Source organism: Python bivittatus, unplaced genomic scaffold (assembly GCF_059951505.1).
Source record: "Python bivittatus isolate LINGU-HERP-01145 unplaced genomic scaffold, Pbiv_v1 ctg000160_np1212, whole genome shotgun sequence".
Lineage (NCBI taxonomy): Eukaryota > Metazoa > Chordata > Lepidosauria > Squamata > Pythonidae > Python > Python bivittatus.
The window spans coordinates 5,932,998-5,956,301 of record NW_028277076.1 but is presented as its reverse complement, the minus strand read 5'-3'; the positions used below and the strand labels follow the sequence as shown (position 1 = coordinate 5,956,301).

Here is a 23,304-nt window from a genome sequence, read left to right as displayed (position 1 = left end):
TCCCCCCCAATTTACAGCCACCCCTCTGCCCTTACGGCCCCCCTTTTCCACCAGCCCCACACATTTTGCCTTTCGCCTCGCGAGATGCTGCTGCCCCCGGCCCCGCTTCCCCCCTTCCCCCCCCCGGATTTCCCTTTGACACTTCCTAACCCTCCCCTCCAGGTTCTTCTTGCTTCCCCTCCTCCGTCCCCCTCCCCATATGTTACACCCCCGGCAGCTTATTTTGGTGCCCCCCCTTCAATCTCAAGTCAAGTTTCTCTCCCTCCCAAACTTTGCTGCTTCTGTCTGTTCCCACGTTGCTTGGGGAGGCTTCCTTCCTCCCCCTCCCCGGGAAAACGAGTCCCTTCCCTCTCATTAATTGCTCTTTCATCCATCTTTGCCGTAATCCTCCCCCTTGCTTTTCTTCAGTATTAAGACCCCCCCCCGCCTTTCAACTGCAGGCTGCCAGCCCCTCCCACCCTTTCTATTTTTGCATTGACATCCTACTTTCTCTTCACTCCAAGGTCAGGATATTATTGTCGCCGCCCCCGACTCCGATGACTCCCCAATGCGTTTTGCTTCGACACCCACCATCACCGCCTGTCCCTTCCCATATTTAGCATGGATACCTTCTCTTTCCACCTAACTCTTCTTGGTTTCCCTCTTGCATTGACAAACCTCTTCTTCCTCCTTTCAGTTTCAGGCTTTAACCTCATTCACAACAGAATATTTCCCCACGCAACCCCTGGCTTTGAGCATAAATGCTTAAACTTGGAATCAAGCTAGGACTTCCGTGGCCCCCATACTTCTGTCTGATCACCACAAAGATTCGTTCTCCGCTCCAGCCCAAAATCTCTTATTTTGACAATTCCGTTTGTCGCCCATATTTGTCATTCTTGTTGAAGAAGAGGGGTTTTTTTGGCCAGGCTAGTCCACATTTTACTTTTAAGGTGGGAAAAGGAAGCAATAAAATGAGAGGGGGCAACTTCATAGGTGACCTTCCAGATGATGTGGACTTCAGCACCCATTAGCCCCCTTCAGCATGGCCAACAGTGGAGGATAATGGGGATTATATTTCAGGAACTCCTGGATTAAAATTGGAAGGCCTGCAGATGTGTTAGGGACAATGGAAGTTGCTTTAAATAATGAATGTATTATTCGTGGTGTTAATTCTTAATATCAAATGTGTTTCTGGAGCTCATTCTTAGGGGGCTTCTATTTTTGCAGGACTGAGCAAACTCCCCTCTCTCATTTGTGTCAGAGACTCCGACACAAGAACCAAACCCAAGGGATCCATTCAATAGTCTAAATGCATTGTATTCATTTTATTCGTTAGCTTTATTACTAGCTGATCTTTGATCACAGTAAAGACTTGTTCTTATTCCTAAACCTGGATGAACAAATCCCAGGTTTTGTTAATCAGCCTTATACAATCAATCATATGACTTTAAGCCTGACTTGCACAATTTGCTGAGACAATCTCTTGGTTTCCTAGAACATGTTGAACTACAAAAGACCCAACCCCATTTTAGCCTAGTTCTAACAGGTTGTGCAAACATAGTCACAGCTTGTAGTAGCTGAGCTCTAAGATCCTTAAATTCCAAGGGGAGATATTTTATTATCTTGGTAAAACGATTAGCAGTTGTTACTCTGGGGAAAAGTAAACAAAGTGGAGACAAAAAACACGATTTGGTTGATGTCAAGTCTGTTCCTCTCTGAATAATTTCATTTTGAGTTTCGTTGGTCATACCAGAATGTAATTTGTGAATGGCAAGGTGTGATTTGGTTCTGATACAGAAGTTATTTTACCAATTTACTTGTATATTACATTTAGTTATACAGTATTTTAAGAGAATTCAAGAGCGATGCAACTTTTTTTGCAGCAAAAGCAATGAAGAATCTTGCAGAATTTTAAAGGCTGATTTATTACTACATAAACTCTCTCACTTCATCAGATTCATGCCAAAGTTTGTACATTAATAATTTTGTGAGCCTGTAATAGTGTTTTGTGATTCTTTAATAGTGTTTTAACAGACTAACTTAGTACAAGATGGGGGAGAAAAATTGCTCTCCCAATTTGCTTTTATTCCCAAATTTCAGCATTTTGTGAAAGAGAGAGAAGGAAAAAAAAGGGAAGGAAAAAAAAGGCAAAAAGGGAAGCAGTGTAAGTTAATACAGTTACAAACGTGTAAATCTGGCATCAGGTGGAAGCGAAGATTATTATTACATACTCAGGATAGTTTCATCACAAGATTCCAACAGAACAGCACCATTAACCACAAACTTCCTGGTGGTTTAGCTATAGAACTTGTTTTTTTTTTTTAATTGCTGGGAAGAAGTGGAAGAACCACTGCTTTTCTGCTTAAGAGGAGCGTCTGTCTGTTCCTGGTAACCACTTCATATCATGATTGATTGATTGATTGATCAAGTGCCTTCAAGTCCCTGTTGACTCTTAGCGACCTCATCGATAGATTTTTTTTCTCCATGACAATCTATCCCCAACCTGTTCTTTGAGGCTCATGTCATAAATGGCCCATTAAAAGACTTCTTCTGGAAATCCACACAAGGTTGTAAAATTACAGAGTGGGCCCATAAGAAAGGTTTGGTGAAAGTATAGCTGAATCTTCACTACCCCGAGGCAAATACTGTTTTAATTGAGGATATCCCTGTGCTTGCTTTAAATGCATGCAAACGCAATGACGGTTCACAAGAGCTGTCATTGTTCTCCTCCAATACTGTCATGCTGGATTAATACCTATAAACCAGGAAATATTTCATACTTTTCACAGAGCAGGCTGTACTTTAAGGAATTAAGTCTTCAATGACTTTTACAGCTCTTTAAATGAAAGCTAATTTTTTTTTAAAAAAAAAATCGCTTTCTGGAATTCTCCACCAGCAATAAAATTGGAGGTCCTGTTTTCTAAAAGTTCTACAGGAGGAAGAATTTTCCAGCTGTTTCCTGGAGGTCAGATCCACTGTGTTTTCTTTTTTCTCCCCTAAATATTTTGTCTAGCCTCCTTGCTGACGCTGTCTTCATAGGAAAGGGGAGAGACTCATGTTGCTCCAGGGTGACAAGGGAGGAGTGAGAGTGAATAAACAGAGAAATTACTCTCTCCTTGGGGCAGAAACAGTTTTTTTTTTTTTTTAAAGAGACGAGAGGTCCGATTTCCGAACTTCAGCTTGTCTGAAGAAGGATGTTTTCCATTTTTCTAAGCACCACTTTCAACGCTGCATTATTAGACTCTCACTACGCCTGTTCAAAACATTAACTTGATTAGCTAATTTCCCTATGAGTGTTCATGGGGCTCCCTAGGCAAATATTAAACTTGCTTGATGGGCAACATACAAGGAAACAAATACAAAAAACAGAAAACAAAAACAAAATACAAGGAAACTGGCTTGATAAGGAAATGCAGAATAACAGAAACAAGCACCAGCAGGTATTGATGTCCATGTCTGTGTGTATACATGTGTAATCAAGGAAAATGCAAACATTTCGATGATCGGACTCAGTATGTCAAACTAGCGTAGCATATCTTATGCTTTCTAGTGTAACGTATATGAACCAAGAAGATTTTGGTATGAACAATTTCTTGTTCAGTTGAAGATGGCAGAAAATAGGCAGTTGTTGGTAGAAGGGAGCAGAGAGTGGATCTTTTTTCCTGGCTAAAAACAGTGCCATCTTGCTTGTTTTAGGGTTAGACCAGTGTTTCTCAATCTCAGCAACTTTAAGATGTGTGGACTTCATCTCCCAGAATTCCCCAGCCAGGATCCTGGCTGGGGAATTCTGGGAGTTGAAGTCCACACATCTTAAAGTTGCTGAGATTGAGAAACACTGTATTAGACTGTTCTCAAGGGAACTTCATTTGGCCATTTTAATGGATGTGCTGTAAATAGGTACATCTGGGTCTTTGGGTAGCACTTACACTCACATGTGGTTTTGTCTGTCTTCTGAATCCTGAAATACAAAGTATAGGGAAATGGGCAGTATGGATGTCTATCTATTTCTATAAATATAAATCTTATAGCTAAGCCCTCTCCCCAAAATTTCTGATGAACTCACCAGCTGATCTTCTAAAAAATCTGGATTTTTTTTTTCTAAAGAAACGGCCAAAACATTTCCTGTCACTCTCTCTTAAAAACAAGAGCGCAGCCAACCTTTTCCACCATAATGCAACTGTCCCATTCAGATGTCTAATAGGTTTGCGGAAACACGGTAAGAGAGGAACTTGCCTTGATATCCCTGTGTGGGCTACAGTCATTATTCTTAGCGAGAGAATCTTCCACAGCAGATTGGCTCATCCAGGGCAAGAATAACAATAGTGAAAGTGTGACTGAGACACAGTCATTTATTTCTTGGGTTTTTTTTTTTTTTTAGTTAGGGTTCCTGTTTCACTGAATTCAAGTCTTGTTCTTATTCATCCAGAGACTGCTTCCAGAGCCGTGGTCAAATCTTGGGCTTTGTTCTTAACTTTGGGTGAGAATTGGATTTGCTCCTCTAGATTTTGATTGGGAAAAGGGCAAAGAAGATTTAAAAAAAAAATCACAGGCAGATTGAAGAGGTTGAGCTGCCAGGGTTGGGTTTGAAAAACCATTCTAGATGGGGAGGTCTCACGGAAGGTGGCTTCCTTACAAGGCAGGGTCAAGTGGAATTCCTTGAATCTTTTTTGAGTGACAGTGTTGGGAGACCCAGATCCGAACGGAAGGTGCAAAATAATTTCATGGAACGTTTGATGGCTGTTTTGTATTGTGGTAGACGGCACAGAGTAAACTTGAGAAATGATTTTCCTCAGCAGAAGGTTGTCATTTTCAGCCTGCCCATTCACTGAAACCAAAGCCTCATCCAGAGTTAGAAATGAGATGGGAGTTGGCAAGAAACAAGGCTTTTTCAGGGGCTGCCCCATTATTGTGGAATTTCTTGTCTGATGAAACATAGGAAGTCTTTTTTATCAGTTGAAAAAGTATTTTTTTTCCAGCATTCTTGCAGAATTTTTGTCCGCAAGTTGTTTTTAAACATTGCTCCATCTACAGCCTTTCTCTCTGTATTTTTAATGATTGTGAATATTAATGTTGTGAATATTCAGTTTATAAACCAGCTATGCTTTCACATTGGAAGTCCCTTTGAATGATATACATGTATTTGAAGAGAGGGATATAAATGTCTGTAGATAAAAAAATATTCCTCACTCTGCCTTTCTCCCCTCTCTTGAATATTTACAGTTGGGTGAGTGAACAAGATGGCATTGATTTTTTCTCCTTTCTTTTTCTGTATCATCCCACAGCGTGTTGTACAAGTGCCTGTTCTGAGATTATATTACCATAAAATGCTGAATAGTTCCCTTTTGATTAAAGTGTTCCTTTGTGAAACATCAGATCCTTTAAAAAATTCCTACACCAGTTGCATGCTTCTGCTATTTCAGTACAGAGCTTTTACGAAAGCTTGTGCAAAGCTTTTGTTCCCTAAAGCTTGTCAGTGACTAGTTTAAAGTGAAACAGAGCTTGCTTTCAGCAAGTTGGTTCGTTCCAGGGCTTGAAACAGGAAACACTCAAACCTAGAAAATTGTTGTGCCCCAGAAAACTCTGAATGGGGATGATAGATTGGTTAACTGCCTCATATACAGTATATCCTCTTTTCCTCTTAGTATAATAAAGGCTTTCATGGTCTAGAGAAAACATAATGAAGCAATAACGTTACACTTCCTTAAAGCAATAAATAGCAGTGGTTTAGAACTTCAAGAGCTGGTCGATCTGTAGTGTAACTATAGTGTCTTGTTGCTGCTTAAACAAACCAGCTTAAAGTGTTCTTCACCGTCTTAAAAAAAAGGGGGGGGAGCCTGGTGGGTCCTGATTGGGAAGGAGTTCCCTAGTGGTACTCCTGCCACGGAGAAGGCATTGTGAGTTTTCTCTGAGGTGGTACAGAAGCTGATCTCTTTCTGTTTTCCCTGGGCAGCAAGTTCTGCTGAATTCTTCTGCTGCTGCCTCCTTCGAAGATGGTCAAGTTGGACATCCACACCTTGGCCCACCACCTCAAACAGGAACGGCTTTATGTGAACTCTGAAAAGCAGCTGATCCAGAGGCTGAATGCGGAAGTGCTGAAGACGGCTGAGAAGCTCTACCACACAGCTTGGATCTCCAAGCAACAGAGGATCAACTTGGATCGATTAATCATAACAAGGTAATGTGGGATACACCCCCAAAGCCTCACTCTTTCTTCCTTCGAAAGTAGGGAGTATTTTCAGAAACACTAAGAAATGTATTATTTAGCATCTTTACTGATGTTATTTCTAATCTGCCCAGCCACTGGGTTTCTTTGGACAGGCTGCAAAATGATTTAAATCATTAAACATAGTGAAGACAATAGAACGATGTGTATACAGGGAGTCCCTGGGTTAAGAACGCCAGGTTTAAGGATGACCTGGTTAAGAACGGAGCCTATTGTAGCAAAATTTGAGATAAATACACAATGATTTGAGTTCAGTGCACCATGGTTTGAGTGTTATACAATAATACTGTTCTGGCTTACATACAAATTCGACTTACAGACAGACCTTGGGAACAGAACTTGTTCTTAAACTGAGGACTGCCTGTACATTCATACCCATTGTGCTATCCCTTTCAGGGTAAACAATATTAGGCACTGCTTCTCAGCAGAGTGGCACTTTATGGAACAGCCTTAACTTAGAAATTAGGTTGGCTGCCACTGACATCGTGGCTATAGAGATAATATTGGGAAGTTGCTCGGGTAGAGATTCTGTCCCCTCACCCCAATTCGCTGGAGTATAATAAGGAAGGAGGTCCAGCACAATCAGACTTGCAAGATTCTGTTATAGACCATCTTAATAAAAGTAATTTTAGCCTTCCTGTGGAGCTGATTTCTCAGTCTGGTCTATCCAGTGGGGGGTGACATGACAATTGAGCTGTTCTGGAGGGCCTATAGCAGCTGATCGGGTGCCCAGTTTGATTGATTTGAATAGGTTTATGGCTTAAAATGTGATATATTTTAGTTCCTATCATTGATGTTTTATTTAAATACTCGTGTCGCTTATAATTCCTGCAAACTAGAGAATTTCGCGTTTGTAGTAGGTATCAATGTGATAGATAAGTCGTTTATTTGTTATTTATAGTTCTTCTACCTTGCCACAATCAAATGATTCCCAGCAGCTTACAGGCTATAAACAAAAGTTAAAAATATCCATGGTGAGGTTAAAAGCAATCAAAACAATCACAACGGTAATAATACCATCACCCACACCAGCCCCCCTCCCTAGAAAAATAAAGGACAAAAACCAAAGCATACGAAATGGTAAAAAAGATAAATTAAATCTTTGATGATACTGCAAATGTGAATTCGTTTCGGAAAGCCATACATAGCCTTAAGCGTGCTTTAAAAATCCACTGAATATTCCGTTACTAAAGAAGGGTGTCAGAAATTGTATTTTATAGCCCTCTGGCAAACCGCTAAGAAAATGTAGCTCTGCGTGCATGGACTCGTGGTCCACTTTTGTGGGTTGGTGGTCTGCCTTCTTTGTGGATAGGGCTTGTAAGAAAATGTCTCCTCCTCCTCTTATTACAGCGCGGATGCCTCCCCAGCTGAATGTTGCCAACACGCCAAGGTCTTGGAGGACACGCAGTTTGTGGATGGTTACAAACAGTTGGGGTTTCAAGAGACTGCCTATGGCGAATTCCTCAACCGGTTGCGAGAGAACCCTCGCCTTATTGCTTCCTGCCTGGTGGCCGGGGAGAAGCTCAACCAGGAGAACACCCAGAATGTCATCCACACAGTCTTCACCTCCATCTATGGCAACTGCATCATGCCTGAAGATGAGAACTTCCTTCTCCAGGTCTTGCGCTACCTGATTGAGTTTGAACTCAAAGAGAGTGACAACCCTCGGCGGCTGTTGAGAAGAGGAACATGTGCGTTCAGCATCCTCTTCAAGCTCTTTTCTGAGGGTCTCTTTTCTGCTAAGCTCTTCCTCACTGCCACCTTGCATGAACCCATCATGCAGCTGCTGGTGGAGGATGAAGATCATCTGGAGACTGACCCTAACAAGCTGATTGAACGCTTCTCGCCTGCCCAGCAAGAGAAGCTCTTCGGGGAGAAAGGGTCCGAAAAGTTCCGGCAGAAAGTTCAGGAGATGGTGGAATCCAACGAGGCCAAACTGGTGGCCCTGGTCAACAAGTTCATTGGCTACCTCAAGCAGAACACTTACTGCTTCCCACACAGCTTGCGGTGGATCATGTCCCAGATGTACAAGACACTCTCGTGTGTGGACAGACTGGAGATGGGGGAGGTGAGGGCCATGTGCACAGACTTGCTCTTGGCTTGTTTCATTTGTCCTGCAGTGGTCAATCCAGAACAGTATGGGATTATTTCAGATGCTCCAATCAATGAAGTGGCAAGGTTTAACCTGATGCAGGTACAGTATCCTTCCTTCCCTTTCCCTCCCTCCCTCCCTCCCTCCCTCCCTCTCCCTGTCTCTCTCCTTCCTTCCTTCCTTCCTTCCTTCCTGCCTGCCTGCCTGCCTGCCTGCCTGCCTTCCTTCCTTCCTTCCTTCCTTCCTTCCTTCCTTCCTTCCTTCCTTCCTTCCTTCCTTCCTTCCTTCCTTCCTTCCTTCCTTCCTTCCTTCCTTCCTTCCTTCCTTCCTTCTCATTGTTTAGCATTCACAGGGAACATCCTGCTTCTAGATTGGAAAATAGGTATTTACTCAACCATGTACAGTGAGATAGAATTGCTTTTAGGTCTTTTCGTAACTAAAAGCGTTGGTTTTAATCTTTTCAAACATTGGCTTCACATATTGCCTTAAACGTTAGTTTGTTTTAACTGTGGTTGGATTGAACAAGCTGTGGAGGCCTGGTGCACACATAATGCTGTGTCTTAAACCATGGTTTCTGTAGAATCATAAGTTGGAAGGGTCGGTTCAGGTCATACGCTCCATCCCTCTTCTCAGTCCAGGAATCGAAAAGTCTACTCTCTGTGAACACATCCAGTGAAGGCAGCCACCACCTTTCTGAGTCACTAGTTCCAGCATCAAACTATACCCACAATGGTTAGATTTCACAGTGTGCTAAACTGAAACTAAAGAAATTGCACATTGGCTAGGTTTGCACATCAGTCTCTAGTTCTGGCTTAGCGTGTTTTGCAACCCATCCCTGGTGGTTTCGCCTGTGGTATGAACTCAGCCAGTGGTTGCTGATGCAAAGACCAGGCTTAAGGAAAATGTTCTCTGAGTCCCACATATGGAACAGGTTTAGGGCTGCCCATGAAATTTACTCCCACTATGTTATCAATAAAGATACGAGTTAATTGCAAATTAATGGGAAGCCTGAAGAGTTATGTTTGTATCCAGAAGCAGTTTCTCTTTCAGCTCCTCATAGGATGCTAAGCCAGACTATGAACTAAAAAATATACAAAAATGTACATTTCAAAAAGTCAGGGTTAATCATCAGCCTTTATACAGACCAGCACCAAATGGCAATATCCAGTTACCGTTATCAGTTGTCCAGAAACCCACATGCCTGAGTTGTTTTTCCCCCCAGCCCACGTGATGCTGCAGATAACACACTATGACCGTTTGGAGAGTGCGCACAAAAACTTGGAAAATACCCAACTAACTCTTTTTTTTTTTTAATCGGTGATGGACATGTGGCATCCCCCCCCAGTTTGAGATAAGTGGTAATAGATGCACTTCATTTCAGTGGCCCGAGAAATAGCTGTTCTGTTGCGAAAGGTTGACTTTTGAATGCTGTTTTATAGCACCTGTTCCCAATGTGCTTACCATCTAATTTTTCTGGCTTGTATTTCAAAGGCTGTATAACACCACTCCATTGCAAAGGAGAGAAGGTGGGGGGACTGGGGAGGAGGGTCAACCAGTTAGAAGGGGATGCACTAGCCTAAAGGCCAGTGAATCCCTTGCCTTGTTGTGGAAAAGGAACCAGTTAGACTTCTTGATCGTTTCCCCAATCTGAGCGTGCTCCAGATGAGAAGACTTCAGTTCCCAGAATTCTCAGGAGCCGCTGATTGGAGGATTCTGGGAGTTGTCTAGCTGGAGGTTGTCCTTCAGTTGCCACAATTCTCATCTGAAGAATTCTGACACTTGAAATCTAGATATCGGGAAAATCCTTGGAAGTTGGGAAGTTGGGAAGATGGTATACCATCTTCAGGAAAATAGCCCATTCATTATAGGCTTATGTCTATGGTTATTAGTATTTTTTAATTACATATTTCACTTTCAACATCAGCTTTTTAGGCATAGAGTGCTCATGGGGGCTTGTACTAATAGGCATTTTTTAAAAACAATAAAATCTAATCAGCATTTTCTCTTGCCTGTTCATGCCCCCTGCAGGAGAAGATGACATTCTCCACTGGAAAACAGGAAACAAGAGAAAATGGATTTGGTGTTTTTGTAAATAGAGTATAGTTCTAAGAGGCTGATGGCTAGCCACTTGACATCCCTGGTTCATGTCAAATCTAGACAATCCCCTGATTCATGCATTGGGCTAAACCATGGTCTGCTTAACCCTATTCTTTTGAGTTAAACCATTGTTGGCTCAGTTCACACAATATGAGGATGAAGACAAAGCTCGTCTCCAGCTGTAAACTAGAAGTATGAGAAGGCAGTGCAGATCTTTTCTGTAACCCTGCCAAGAAAACTAGATGGGCTTTGAGGAAATCACCAGGTGTTGAGCTCAGCTGGAAGGCAATGTTGTCTACTTTATCTTGAGTGGATAAGAGTGCCTGCGGTTTTAATAGCAATATAGAAACTCTTTGCATGCCAGCAGTGTCGTAAACCAAGGGTGGATGAAGGATAAGAAGGCCTTTCTCATCTCATTTCAACCTTAGGGATTGGGAGTGAGTCATGTCCTTCTTTGAGATGGTACAGATGCTGTTTCTGTTGTAGGTGGGGAGACTTCTGCAGCAACTGGCTATGATTGGTTCTGAAGAAGGAGACCCCCGCACCAAGGCCAACCTGGGTAAATTCGACAAGGTAAAAGTCAAGGCTGTCCTTTAAACTTCCATCTTCAAGCCATTGATGTTGACGTTTTCCCCTCCTGAGTAGTCATGAAAGGGAGGCAAGGATGGGGTTTAGCTATATTGTTAGACAGGGCCTTTCTTGCAGAATCCACAGACAGCAAGAACCCCATTTAGAGTCATCAAAACAAGAATGCTTTCTTGCATTTCAGGAGCAAGTTTAAGTGTTTTGGGAAATCGAAAAAAGTTTAAAAAATGGTAATCCAGTTCAAGAAGCAGTGACAGTATTCATGCATTACACTAAATCATGGTTGGTCTGTGGAATAAACCATAATTGGTTAAGTTTGCATAACATTCTAAAGGAAGTATGAACAAACCATGCGTGAACAAATCTTTGATTACCAATGGTTTGTTCACACAACAAAACCCAATTAAGCCACTAAGGCTTAGTGTGTTGTGTTGAAACAGGCTGCGTGAGTAAAACAGCAACAAAGAGAGATGTTGCTAAAATTTCTGAGCAACGTGGCTTATGTACCCCCCTTTTCCCTTGCAGGGCTGCGTGGCTTCATTCCTGGATGTTGTGATCGGTGGGCGGGCTGTGGAAACCCCTCCAATGTCTTCAGTTAATCTTCTGGAAGGGCTGAGTAGAACTGTGGTTTATATGACCTACAGCCAACTTACTACACTGGTAAGTGCCCAGAGTCAAAGACGGTCATGTTCTGGTTGTTATCTGGCTTCTGCCTTTCTTTCTTTCTTTCTTTCTTTCTTTCTTTCTTTCTTTCTTTCTTTCTTTCTTTCTTTCTTTCTTTCTTTCTTTCTTTCTTTCTTTATTCCTTCCTTCATTCCTTCATTCCTTCCTTCATTCATTCATTCATTCATTCATTCATTCATTCATTCATTCAACGTCCTTCCTTTTCAGGTTAGCTTTATGCGGAACGTCATGTCTGGCGATCAGCTAAAGGAAGATCGGGTGGCTCTTGAAAACTTGCTATTAAATTTACCCCAGAACAAGCCGGGGAAAAGCGGGAGTCTGGAGCTGACGCCTTACAACACCCCACAGCTCTCACCTGCAACTACTCCAGCCAGCAAAAAAACCCGTCTGGCCATAGGTGAGAATGAGAATAGCTGGTGGGGCGGGCAAAATCTTTATGCCACTGATTTCCCAGCTTAATTTTCAGATGCTTCTGTTGCTCCTTTATGCTAGGACAACATCTGTTTTCAGATGTTCTGCGTTTTTTCCAACTTGATTTGCACCCTGGTCTGTCCCTCGTTCAGACTTTAGAAGAACTAGATCTCTCTGGGCTTTAAAAACTGGCACGCACCTTGCTTTATTACCAGATGTGAGATGGGGAATGTACATAATATTTCCCCTAGAATAAAGACATATGGATAGGGCAGCTGCTCAGAAAAACTTTTCACTCTCAAACGTGGCAAACATCCCATTCTTAAATGATGGGAGAGTCAGTGATTCTGAGTGCAAGGCTGTGCAAGGGGAAGAAGTCAGCGATAAAAGGCCAGCAATGCAGATAGTGCCAATTTCAATTCCCGCATCTGAAGAAACCACCTGAAACTTGAATGCAAAAATGTTTAATTATGTAACTGCCATGTTTGGCTAATAATGCAAGAAAACCAAGGATGATCAGAGGACTTGTGACTATTAGAAAACTAATTTGGCAACCCTTCTGGCTTCTAAGGTTGCTTTAGGCAACTGCTACAAAAACTGAAACTTTGATTTAACAGAGCATTGAGAGGTAGGGGGAAGGTGGCGTTTGTTAGTCCTGAATGTCTGCTAAATCAGAAAATACATGATTTGCCTCTGTTGACATCACTTGAGAAGTAGTGTCATAAGGGAAATGATTTTGATGTCATGTATGTTTGACATAAATTTAACAGTCTTGTTTGGGTTAGTCTGGCCAAAATGGAATTGTCCTTAATTTTTGGGGAGGGAGGACATCTATCCAGATGGAGTTTGTATGCACTGCATCCAAAGTCTGCTAAATGAGGGTCCGTTAAATCACTGCATTGACAAACATGTCTTTCCAGTCCCGAAGGTATAGTAATTCCCCTTAAAATCAGCTTGGAGTTCTGTGCCCAGCATGTTCAGTGAATCTATTAGCACTAAAAATGAGAAAGCAAGAATACCCAGATTTCAAGGAATTTTCAGTTAATTCCTGGCTGCGCGTTGTTCCATGCTGTTGACATATGTTTGTAATTTACAACTGATCTGTGTTTTTAATTCCACCGACTTGTCTTTTGTTTCTCTTTAACGCGGCCAATTCAGGACAACAATTGGCTACCATCAGTGCCTGGGATACGTCTGCTACCAACCTCACAGCTCATATAAATCTCGTAACCCCTTTTGGTGGGTAGTAGAACTCTTTGCTTCTTCCTCTTTATTAGGGTATCTGCAAAGCTGATTTTTTTCCACGCCGGCTTGCTGCTCTGAGCACCTGTTAAGAAGCAGCTTTGGTTGGACAGCCTGTTTCTTAATCTTCCCCCTTTTATTTCTTTTGGAGATGCTGTGTGATAAGCTTTGGGTCAGACTCTGACTTTGGAATTGCTGCAGTGGGAAACGGATTGCGTAGGGGAAGGAGCCTGGATCAGAATTTGGGGCCTGTAGTCAAAAATCCTGAATGGGCTGAGAAAAAGAGACTCTGGAGCTGGCGTCTGCAGGGATCCCGCAGGTGGTTCCTAACGTAGGCCCCAAAATAAAACGGGTACCGTCTCACCAGAGCACAAAGTCTCGTGAGATTTAAAGGGTTCGCATTTGAAATCCTGTGAAACGTTCTCATCCTTGTGTGCAGACTTAGGGGATTTCAGGTGGAAAAACCCAAATCATGCGAGACTGGATGATCTTCTGGAATTTAGGCCCTTTATGTTTTAAAAATAAATTCTGATTTTGTCCTAGGGTCTTGGGGATGCTGTTTGTCATGGGGCTGTGGGGCTGACCCCTGGCTTAAGAGCCCCCAAAGTTTTCCGGGGTGAAGCAAGGGCCCCTATAATGGAAAAGGTTGGGAACCTGTGACATTCATCCACCGTCCAGAGATGCTTAAACCATCTCCCATCAAGTGATCCCCACCCACTTTCCCTTTCCAAGCACAAGTTTCTCAGTCTTCTTAGCATAAGAAAATCCATGGATGCCAAACTCACTTGGTCCTGGCACGTGGGTGTTGCTCTCTTTCCAGCACACTATGTGTTTTCCTGCATGAAGGAGGAAAAATGTTTCGAACGTTGGAAAATTCGGGTCCTTTTGCCATGACTGGCCACCCACTTGACAAGTGAATAGAGTCAGCAAACTGCGGGGGTCCATTTTGTTTTTCCTGGTTTGTACCATTTCACACTGCCAAGGGAGGGGTTATTTATTTGACCCTACAAAAATGAACCCTTGTACCTAAAAAAGGTAACATGTAAGGGTGGAAGAGTGTAACCTAATCATACAGGTATGTTACCTGTCCACAAGCAAGCTTTTCTTCCTCCCCCACGTGAGATGCAACTCTTTGCAAGTTCAAATGGTCCATTCCAGGAACAGTAGTAAGAATTCTCTTGCTTTGTGTAAGCTAGTCTTTGGCTGCTCCAGCTTGTAAATATTGGGTAGTAACTCTTTCTGGAAGTCCAGCCAGAATGTCTCGCGCTTAAATTTCTGCACTGTGTTTTGCTCTCTTGGTGTTTTTAGAAGTCGGCTGAGTGTGCGTGCTTACGCGCAAAGCTTTTCGCCTTCTATTCCAGTCTTGCTTATCTGCATCATAAACAGTGTTCTTTAAACAAAGAAAATAACCATTGAGATCATTTCCAAAGCTTCAGACTTGCATTTAAAATCTCAGGACTTTGCATTTAAATCCTGCCCAGAAACCTGAATATTTTGGGACAGCTGTAAGGTCCAAATGTGAGGCTCCCCCCTTTTTTCTCATAAATGTTTTATTTACTTATATGTTGTTATTGTATTTATTTTGTTGAATTTGTTATGGCCATCCCCTCCAACGCTCTGTCTGCTATGGTCCAGAGAGGAGTCAGACAGTTATGAAGGTCTGTTGGCAGCTTGGTTGTTTAATTTTATCTGTTTCAATCTGTTTAATCTCCAAAAGGTTCTTCCCTGGCTTACAGTCCATCCTAAACGAACAATTAAATCATCTGCCCAATTTACGGCATAGCATAAATCTCAAAAAGCTGTAGAAACCTGCAGCATCAATAGCATTCAAAATAATCTTCCCCCCACTCCAAGGCTGATTAAAATGTTAAGTCAGAATGACCCACAGAATGGCTGGATTCACACATCCTTTTAAGCCATCATGAGATCTGCTTGATTTTGTCTTAGGAAGTTGGGTGAACCTGCTTCCCTGGTTTCTAAACCACGGTTTGTGGTACAACGTATCTCAACCAATTGTGGTCAAACCAAGAAACCTGGGGTCACATTAACCGTAACTTAGTGCTATGTGTGAACTCAGACAGCCTCTTCTTTAAAAGGGTCTTAAGGAGAAGATTTAGGAGACAGTTCAGATTCTAGGATTTTTCTGTTTCTTAAATCACGCTAAGCTTACAGTAGGGGATTCACTGCCAAGCGGTAGTAAAAGGTTAGCCCCGATTTCAGCAGTTGCCATTGGATTTCAAAGCTTTGTGCAATGTTGAAATCTGACATGATTTCACAACGACTGCAGCCCGGTTGCACTGTGGTGCAACTTCAGTGTAGCTCCAGCCAGTACGAATCTCCCAGTTTCCTGTTGATCTGCTTCCACATGTGTATGCATTACGTTTTATCTTCTGCTGCCATCTTCATCTTAAATTGTATGCGTGCTCCTAAACCTTCAACAAATGAACTTTATACATCTGAACCTACGGTTGTTCCAGCCACTCGCAGCAGGAGCCGTTCCAACATTCAGATGGACCAACACCCAGATTGCGAGGGGTTTTCCCAAGAGACAATACAAGAAATGCAACCAGAAGAAGTTTTGGTCATTTCTCTCGGGACAGGCCCTCAAATCACACCTGGAATGATGTCAGAAAATGAGGTACGTGAGCAGTGTACAAGCAGTTCAGCCCCGAATGGTGCATTTTTTTTTCTCTTTCTGAAGGCCTGTTTTGGGGAACAACGGATCAAACATTTCAGAGCGATGTGTGTTTTTTCCAGAAGTGGCTTATTTGGCCACATAATATCATTGGCCGTGTTCCCTGCTGCCTCCAGGGAGGCACAGAAGTTCCCCGCTACTTCCAGGGAGTGCAGAAAGAGAAAACCCAGCCCCTGGGCCAAAGATAATGCTTCTCAAGGGCCAGTTGGGAGAGGAATGTGGATTTTTATGCGTCTCACCCCTCCGCCTTTGTGTGTGCTACCTTCCCAGGTTTTAAACATGCAGCTGGCTGATGGGGGGCAAGGAGATGTTCCTGTCGATGAATCCAAACTCCACGGTAAACCTGATAAAACCCTGCGGTTTTCCCTCTGCAGTGATAATCTGGAAGGAATATCTGAAGGTGAAGGCCTACTTTTGTACCTTGTCCGTCAGGCAGCGTTTAAACGGAGCTTCTGTGCATTGCTATCTGCGCCGCTGTTGCAAAACTCTGATATCAGCTCGTCCCCTTGGCCCAGGCGTGTTGAACGCCCGATTCTGGTTTGCGCGTTTGGCGCTTTTCCTAACAGTTTCTGTTCTGCCCCGGCTTCCTTTTGTTGCATTTACTGGGTGTCTCTTTTGCTGGCGGGGGCCACCCTAACCGGCGTGTTCTATTTTCCAACAGGCCCTTCAAATCGCTCTAATTCTGTATCCTCGCTGGATCTGGAAGGGGAATCTGTTTCGGAATCGGGGGCCGGACCATCAGGAAGCAACGGGGTTGAAGCCTTGCAACTTCTGGAGCGTGAGCAAGGTCAGAAGCGTCATCCAGCAAAAATAGCCCTCGGAGGATCTTTATTTTACAAAGCTTCATTTTGTTTTGCTGGTTTTTATTTATTTCTTTTTAATCCCTTGGGCTTCTCAAATGCCCAGAAATGCCAATTTTTTGCTAGGCACATGCAGATACCCAAAGTCAGAAACATACGGAAAAGTCCGTGTTAAAAACAAGTCCACTGCCAAGGTGAAAAACCAGGCTTAGCAGTTGTAATTATAGCCCCCCAAATAAAGAAGCAAGAAACATTTCGATTCTTTGATACACTGAAAGGGTTTTTATAAAGTTTGGGAAAAGGTAAGGGGTGGGAAGGCTGATCGGAAAAGGTGCATTTTGGGGAGGGAACTCTCAGAGACACGTTTGAGGGTTTGGGGTACATGGTTATAGAAGCTGGCCCTTCCTCAGATAAACTGGCCCCCAGCTTCTTATCCTTGGTCCAAGATTGGAATTGTCCTGGGTAGTCAGCACTGACAACATGGGGTTCCATCAACCCATCCCTGCTTATCCTTTTGATTTATATCCTACTTTTTTTGGGGGGGTACAATTCAGCGCGGAGTAGATAATGTCTCCTCCTTCTCTTTTCCCCATGACAACAACCCTTGAGGGAGAGTGACTTGCTAATGGTCACCCAACCGCCTTCTGTGCCTAAGGGAGGACTAGAACTCACCCTCTCCTGGCTTCTGGTCCAGCCCCTTAACCCCTACACCAAACTGGCCCTCTTGTCACTTTCCAGCACTTCCACTTATAACTCCCAGGACTTAAAATAAAAGAAAGCTTTTCATTCAGACTGCCCTCTTTTGCAAATAGCCACCACCCAGGACAATCTGGATGATAAGCTGCGTAAATTTGAGATTCGTGACATGATGGGGTTGACGGAGGATCGGGACATCTCGGAAACCGTGAGCGAGACCTGGAGCACGGACGTTCTGGGAAGTGACTTCGACCCAAATATCGATGAAGACCGTTTGCAGGAGATCACAGGTAACGTGTATCCTAGAGGGGGTTGAGCAAGGAGCTGCCTGCTCTGTCTTTGGAGGCACCTTTGAAACAAATGGTGTTAATCCTTACTGAGATTTTGGATGTCCTTGTACCTCCAGCAGTACACCTAAACCTTTTTAGCATCATGCTTCTTCCTTTCCTTCCTGGGCACAATTTATTAATCACTTCCTTGATTTCTCTCATTGGCCCCCATAGATCTCCTAGCAGGGCTTATGGTAGAAAATGATAAAAGCTAAAACAGTCTCTACGAAAACCACAGTGGCATTCTAGCAAAGGTCAAAGCCATGCTATATTGAATTGCTTCACAAGCAACACTAAACCAGGGTCTGTTCAGCTTATGTATGGCTTGAATGTCTGAGCGCTACCCAGGAGTAAACACTGGCCTGCTATAGAAGGTTGCACACTCTTTGTGAGCAAGGAACTCTTACTGTCCCTCGGTGAATTCCATGAGATGTCACCAAGGTTGATGGCACAGGAAAAACAAGTCATTGATTACAACATCTATAAAGCGGGATTTTTCTTAAGACCAGGAGGGGAGAGATACCTCTTGGTCTTTGACTTGTTCATGGTGGCTTCTGTCCCTCAGGAGCTGCAGCAGAAAATGTGCTGGGCAGTCTGCTGTGTTTGCCTGGGTCTGGCTCAGTGCTCTTTGATCCCTGCACGGGCTCCACCATCTCCGAAACCACGAGCGAAGCTTGGAGCGTTGAAGTCCTGCCAAGCGACTCAGGTGAAGAATCCTCAATCGGTAATATTTTTCTAACATGCAGGGGCTGGAGTGATTGAATGACTGGGAGTACGCATCTCCAAGAAGCCTGTGTTTCACCCTTCGTCACTTTCCATAGCCCATAACGGTTCCTTCTTGCTACTTTGAAAGCTCTCCGTGGCCTTGGTGACCTTACCCATCTGTTTTTGGCCCCTCGATTCACAGGGACCTCTTGCCTGTGACCTTCCTTTCATCAGCTTGGCCTTCCTGCAGTTCACACGCTCCATGGAGTCTCCCTTGGGCTGGGGTGTCAGCGTCCCCTCAGGGTTTTAACTCTGGAGAGCCACATTTCCCTGTCTCCATCTTTCTCTCCTCTTTTAACAATTTCCCTATTGCCATTTTAGAGAGGGGGGGAAAAAGGGGTTATGCAAAGAGAGGATGGATGGCCCCACCCACCCCAAGGAGGACGTGGCCCTGGAGGGAGGAAAGGTGGTTCAGTCTGCCCTACATGGCTTCCCACCCATAGGGAGGGATTCCAGGGTGGCATGGAATTCCAGGGAGGAATTCGTGGAATTTCTGGGTGGGTTCCGTATGGATGCAATACGGGGAGGGCGAGTTTGGAAACAGCTGCTAGATGGCCTGTTGGGATGGCGAATTGTATTGTGGATCTGGATCCCTCCTTCTCCCCTTTAGAGGCTCCAGACCTGAAGCAGGAAGAAAGATTGCAAGAATTAGAGAGCTGCTCGGGCGTAGGGAGTGCCTCCGATGATACTGATGTGAGGGAAGTCAGTTCCCGGCCCAGCACCCCTGGCCTCAGTGTGGTATCAGGTGAGCCTTGGAAGGAAGCCCCCGAAGAATGGAAGATTCCTTAGCAGGGGTTCAAATTGTCCATTAAGCCCAGAGTGCTTTATTTTTAGGGGAAGCAGCAAAGCAAAAACATACTTGGGTATTTGGAACCAGATCTGGTACCTTATGCTGAGTAGGCTAGATTAGCCTTATCTAGTTTGCATGGAGAATTCTGGGAGAGTTCAACTCCCAGAATTCTCAGCAACGGCTGTGCTGGCTGTGGGAGTTGAAGTCCATACACTAGAGGCCTCCCCAGCTCCCAGAATGCTATGCCTTGGTTATGTGACTTGGAATGGTGGGAATTGAAGTCCACAGGCCTAGAGGGTGTCCTTCAACTCCCGCCATCCTCAGCCATGGCCATGCTGGTAGGGGGAATTCTGGGAATTTACGTCATGCCTCTGGAAGATCTGTGACTAAGCCAGCAGGGTAGGCATTTGCAGATGGCTTCCAGATACTTTGTGCTTCAGCAGTTTCTCGCTCACGAGATCTTGGTGTTGCCCTCCGAAGGTATAAGCGCAACTTCTGAAGACATCCCCAACAAGATAGAGGACCTCCGATCCGAGTGCAGCTCCGACTTTGGCGGGAAAGATTCAGTCACCAGCCCTGACATGGACGAAACTGTGCACGGTAAGAGAATCAGCAGGCCCAAAATATGGGAGACGTCAGCCCCGACCCTCTACCAGGGGTAGCTAGGTGGCTTCTCTGACTAGGAAAACCGAAGAATTTTGCCCGTGACTTTCCAGTCTGTTTGCAGAGGTTTTCCCAGCTCATGCTGACCCCCTCCTTTGTATTTCAGGTGCCAGCCACTTGACCTCTCCCCATTCTCAGGCAGACTCCCTTCTGGCCATGTTTGACCCCTTGGCTTCTCACGAAGGTAAGGTCTTCCAAATGGGAAGCACTTGCGAGCTGCTGGGCCTCCCTCTGCCCTTCGGGTGAAGGGGAAGAGGAGTTGCGACCTTCCTCTACCGATGGTATTTTCCCCTGCAGTGGTGAGGCCGAAAGTGCACTACGCCAGGCCTTCTCACCCTCCGCCAGATCCTCCGATCTTGGAAGGGACCCTGGGCGGCAGCGATGCCAGGCTGCCCAGCTTCACCTCCCACACGGCCATCCTTTTTGACTCGGAGGCGTTCAAGCAGCGGTACTCTTACCCCGAAAGACTCGTGCGGAGCAGAAGCTCCGATATCGTGTCGTCGGCACGGAGGCCCATGAGCGATCCTGGCTGGAACAGGCGAGCGGGAACCGAGGACCGGGAACTTTCGGGGCCCGGAAGCAACATCGGTGGGGTGACGTTGATTGCCGCACCTCAGTCCTCATCCTCATCTCCAAGCAAAGATTCCTGTAGGGGAGAGGTAGGAATATGCCCCTCGATTCTTCCAGCGGTTTTCTTGAGTTAGCCATAATTAAATATTACATAATGGCTGTGTAAACTATTCCTTCTGTGGAGTTCTTGGGGCTCTGTGAGCTGGGTTGTTTGCTTGCTAGGTTTGGGACTGTATATAAACAGGCAGCAAACCCCACCCTCCCTTGCACTGATGATGTTACCTAGTTGGGTAATGCAACGTCTGCAAGCCAACAGCCAAGCTCAGGGAGCACCAAGGACTCCATGGTTCAATCCTGAGCTACGTATATTCTCTTCTATTGGAGTATTTCTTCTATTTCTGCAAATTTGGAAGCGGGGCGCGTCAGGGGAGTCCTTTGAATAACGTCTGCAAGGATAGAGGTATTCTTGTAGGAGTAGAAAAGAACCAGAAAATGTCCTGTTGGCTATAAAATGAGCTCTCTCCTCCCTCCCTCCCTCCCTCTCTCTGTCCCAGCTTTCTGACTGTATGCAAGTATGTCTGAATTTCTTGGCAATGTATAACTTGGTCCCTACCTCTAGTTTTCACGATCAGCCACAGGAAAATAACTTTTGCCGAATCTGAATGGGCAGGCCTGCTTCTGTTGTGAACTGTTGTCAGGGATCCGTTGAATTCCTTATTGCAGATTTCTACTCTTGGAACTCTGCAGATCGTTCGAGGGCAGACGTACACCCAGCCTGGATGTTGATCCTTGCAGGAAGAGTTAGACTCCCTGGGTTCTGGACAGATTGCTTGGATTGTAGCTTGTGCTAGCTGGGAATTATGGGAGTTGGAGTGCAAGGCATCTGGAAGGACCCGCAGGCAGAAGATGGTTGGACGGGGCATAGGATTGCAGGGTCAGAGAACAACCCGGGAGCAAGGCCTTTTAACTCGGGGGATGCCCAGATACTCATGCAGAGGATTTTCCTGCATGTTGGGATCTAGCTCAGTTGATTTTTCCCCAACAGATTGAAGATCGAAAAGACAGCGATGATGAGAAGTCCGACCGAAACAAACCATGGTGGAAGAAACGTTTTGTTTCAGCTATGCCCAAAGGTGAAGCATTTAATTGTTTCCTTCCTTCCTTCCTTCCTTCCTTCCTTCCTTCCTTCCTTCCTTCCTTCCTTCCTTCCTTCCTTCCTTCCTTCCTTCCTTCCTTCCTTCCTTCCTTCCTTCCTCCCTCCCTCCCTCCCTCCCTCCCTCCCTCCCTATGGAAAGTGATCTGTTTCAAATTAAAAGATTGCTCGGCGTGACTTTTTTTCCTTTTTTTCCCAGCTCCAATTCCATTTAGAAAAAAAGAAAAACAGGACAAGGACAAGGATGACTTCATCACCGAGCGATTTCCCCCTCTTCAAGGTTTGTAGGCAGTGCTGTTCTTTTAACCAGTTCTTGCTAACCTCTTATCAATTTATTTAGATTCAGTCATTTTGCATATTATTCGTGGAAGCAGTCTTCAAAAGCAGCCTTTTTCTGCCAAAAAGGATATATCAGAAGGTACAGTCAATGCTGCTTGGCAGTGATGGAAACTTCTCCTGTGATTTTGTTTTGCTTAGCGCGATCGATAGATTGGGAGTCCTGGCTTGTTGGAAAGGAAACAAGCCAGCTTTCAGATTCACGCCTCATGCTGCATAGAGCAGGAAAGGAGGGTCTTGTGGTGTGTTAACCTATAGTTTACCTACCTCTGCCCTCCAGGGCAGGATATCTTTGGCCTTGAAACTATGCCAGGGGAGAAAAATGTCTGAAATCCCATTTCTGTTGCGGTTTTCCTTGATGTCTCAGATGACTCCGGCCCTCGGCTGAGCACCCAGACTCAGGCGGCCGAAGACATTCTGGACAAGTACAGGAACGCCATCAAGCGGGCCAGCCCCAGCGAGGGGGCGGTAGTCAACTACGACAGCACCGGTGAGTCTCCCCTCGCCGTTCGCCATAGCCCGGACCGGCAGGCGGATAAGGAGGGCCGCAAACCGCTGACCGGCTCTTGCCATTTCAAATACCTTTTGTTCTTAGAAGCCATCGGAGACGGCGAAAGCATCCACGACGCCTTGCAAAACATGTCCGCCGATGACCTCCCCGATTCGGCCAGCCAAGCAGCTCAGCCCGAGGACTCCACTTTCTCCTACAGGTGCTTTGATGGCGCAGGCGTGGCTGGGCTCAAACACAGCCTGGGGAGCTTGTGTTGGGCGGGGAGGGAGGAAGATACCCTCCGCTTCCTCTTTAGTGGTTAAGGGGCCATTCTAGGACTGGGCAGAGCAAATTCGATTCCTCTTCCTCCACGAAGTTCACTGTGTAAGTGTAGGCCAGTTCCTTGCAGGCTTAATGGCCTTGGAATGAATGAGAACAAATAAAGAGGCTGGTGTGTGTGTGCAGGGGGATCCTTGGGGGTCTGGGGAGGGAGGGAGGGAGGAATGAAGGAAGGAAGTAAAGAAGGAAAGAGGGAAGGAGGGAGGGAGGAAGGAAGGAAGGAAGGAAAGAAAGAGGGAAGGAAGGAAGGAAGGAGGGAAGGAAGGAAGGAAAGAGGGAAGGAGGGAAGGAAGGAAAGAGGGAAGGAAGGAAGGAGGGAAGGAAGGAAGGAAAGAGGGAAGGAAGGAAGGGAAGGAAGGAAGGAG

The 23,304-nt window shown here is 44.9% G+C and overlaps 1 protein-coding gene across 9 annotated transcripts in view; it reads left to right on the top strand.

Annotated features, from left to right (window-relative positions):
• Window positions 1-23,304, top strand: part of GAPVD1 (GTPase activating protein and VPS9 domains 1) — a 30,577-nt gene that overhangs the window by 415 nt on the left and 6,858 nt on the right. Inside the window, exons 2-20 of one of the 9 annotated variants that reach the window (XM_088147021.1) lie at window positions 5,930-6,154; window positions 7,553-8,396; window positions 10,878-10,964; window positions 11,502-11,636; window positions 11,868-12,057; window positions 13,230-13,310; window positions 15,791-15,951; window positions 16,279-16,345; window positions 16,670-16,795; window positions 17,621-17,794; window positions 18,399-18,557; window positions 19,209-19,343; window positions 19,869-19,988; window positions 20,158-20,235; window positions 20,349-20,710; window positions 21,667-21,754; window positions 21,974-22,054; window positions 22,478-22,600; window positions 22,706-22,820. In XM_088147021.1, coding sequence (XP_088003147.1) covers window positions 5,970-6,154; window positions 7,553-8,396; window positions 10,878-10,964; window positions 11,502-11,636; window positions 11,868-12,057; window positions 13,230-13,310; window positions 15,791-15,951; window positions 16,279-16,345; window positions 16,670-16,795; window positions 17,621-17,794; window positions 18,399-18,557; window positions 19,209-19,343; window positions 19,869-19,988; window positions 20,158-20,235; window positions 20,349-20,710; window positions 21,667-21,754; window positions 21,974-22,054; window positions 22,478-22,600; window positions 22,706-22,820 — 3,311 coding nt within the window. In that variant the 5' untranslated portion in view covers window positions 5,930-5,969. Of the gene's footprint in view, window positions 1-5,929; window positions 6,155-7,552; window positions 8,397-10,877; window positions 10,965-11,501; window positions 11,637-11,867; window positions 12,058-13,229; window positions 13,311-15,790; window positions 15,952-16,278; window positions 16,796-17,620; window positions 17,795-18,398; window positions 18,558-19,208; window positions 19,344-19,868; window positions 19,989-20,157; window positions 20,236-20,348; window positions 20,711-21,666; window positions 21,755-21,973; window positions 22,055-22,477; window positions 22,601-22,705; window positions 22,821-23,304 lie in introns of all 9 variants that reach the window. The other 8 variants (XM_088147020.1, XM_088147019.1, XM_088147016.1 and 5 more) reach the window with 8 other exon arrangements.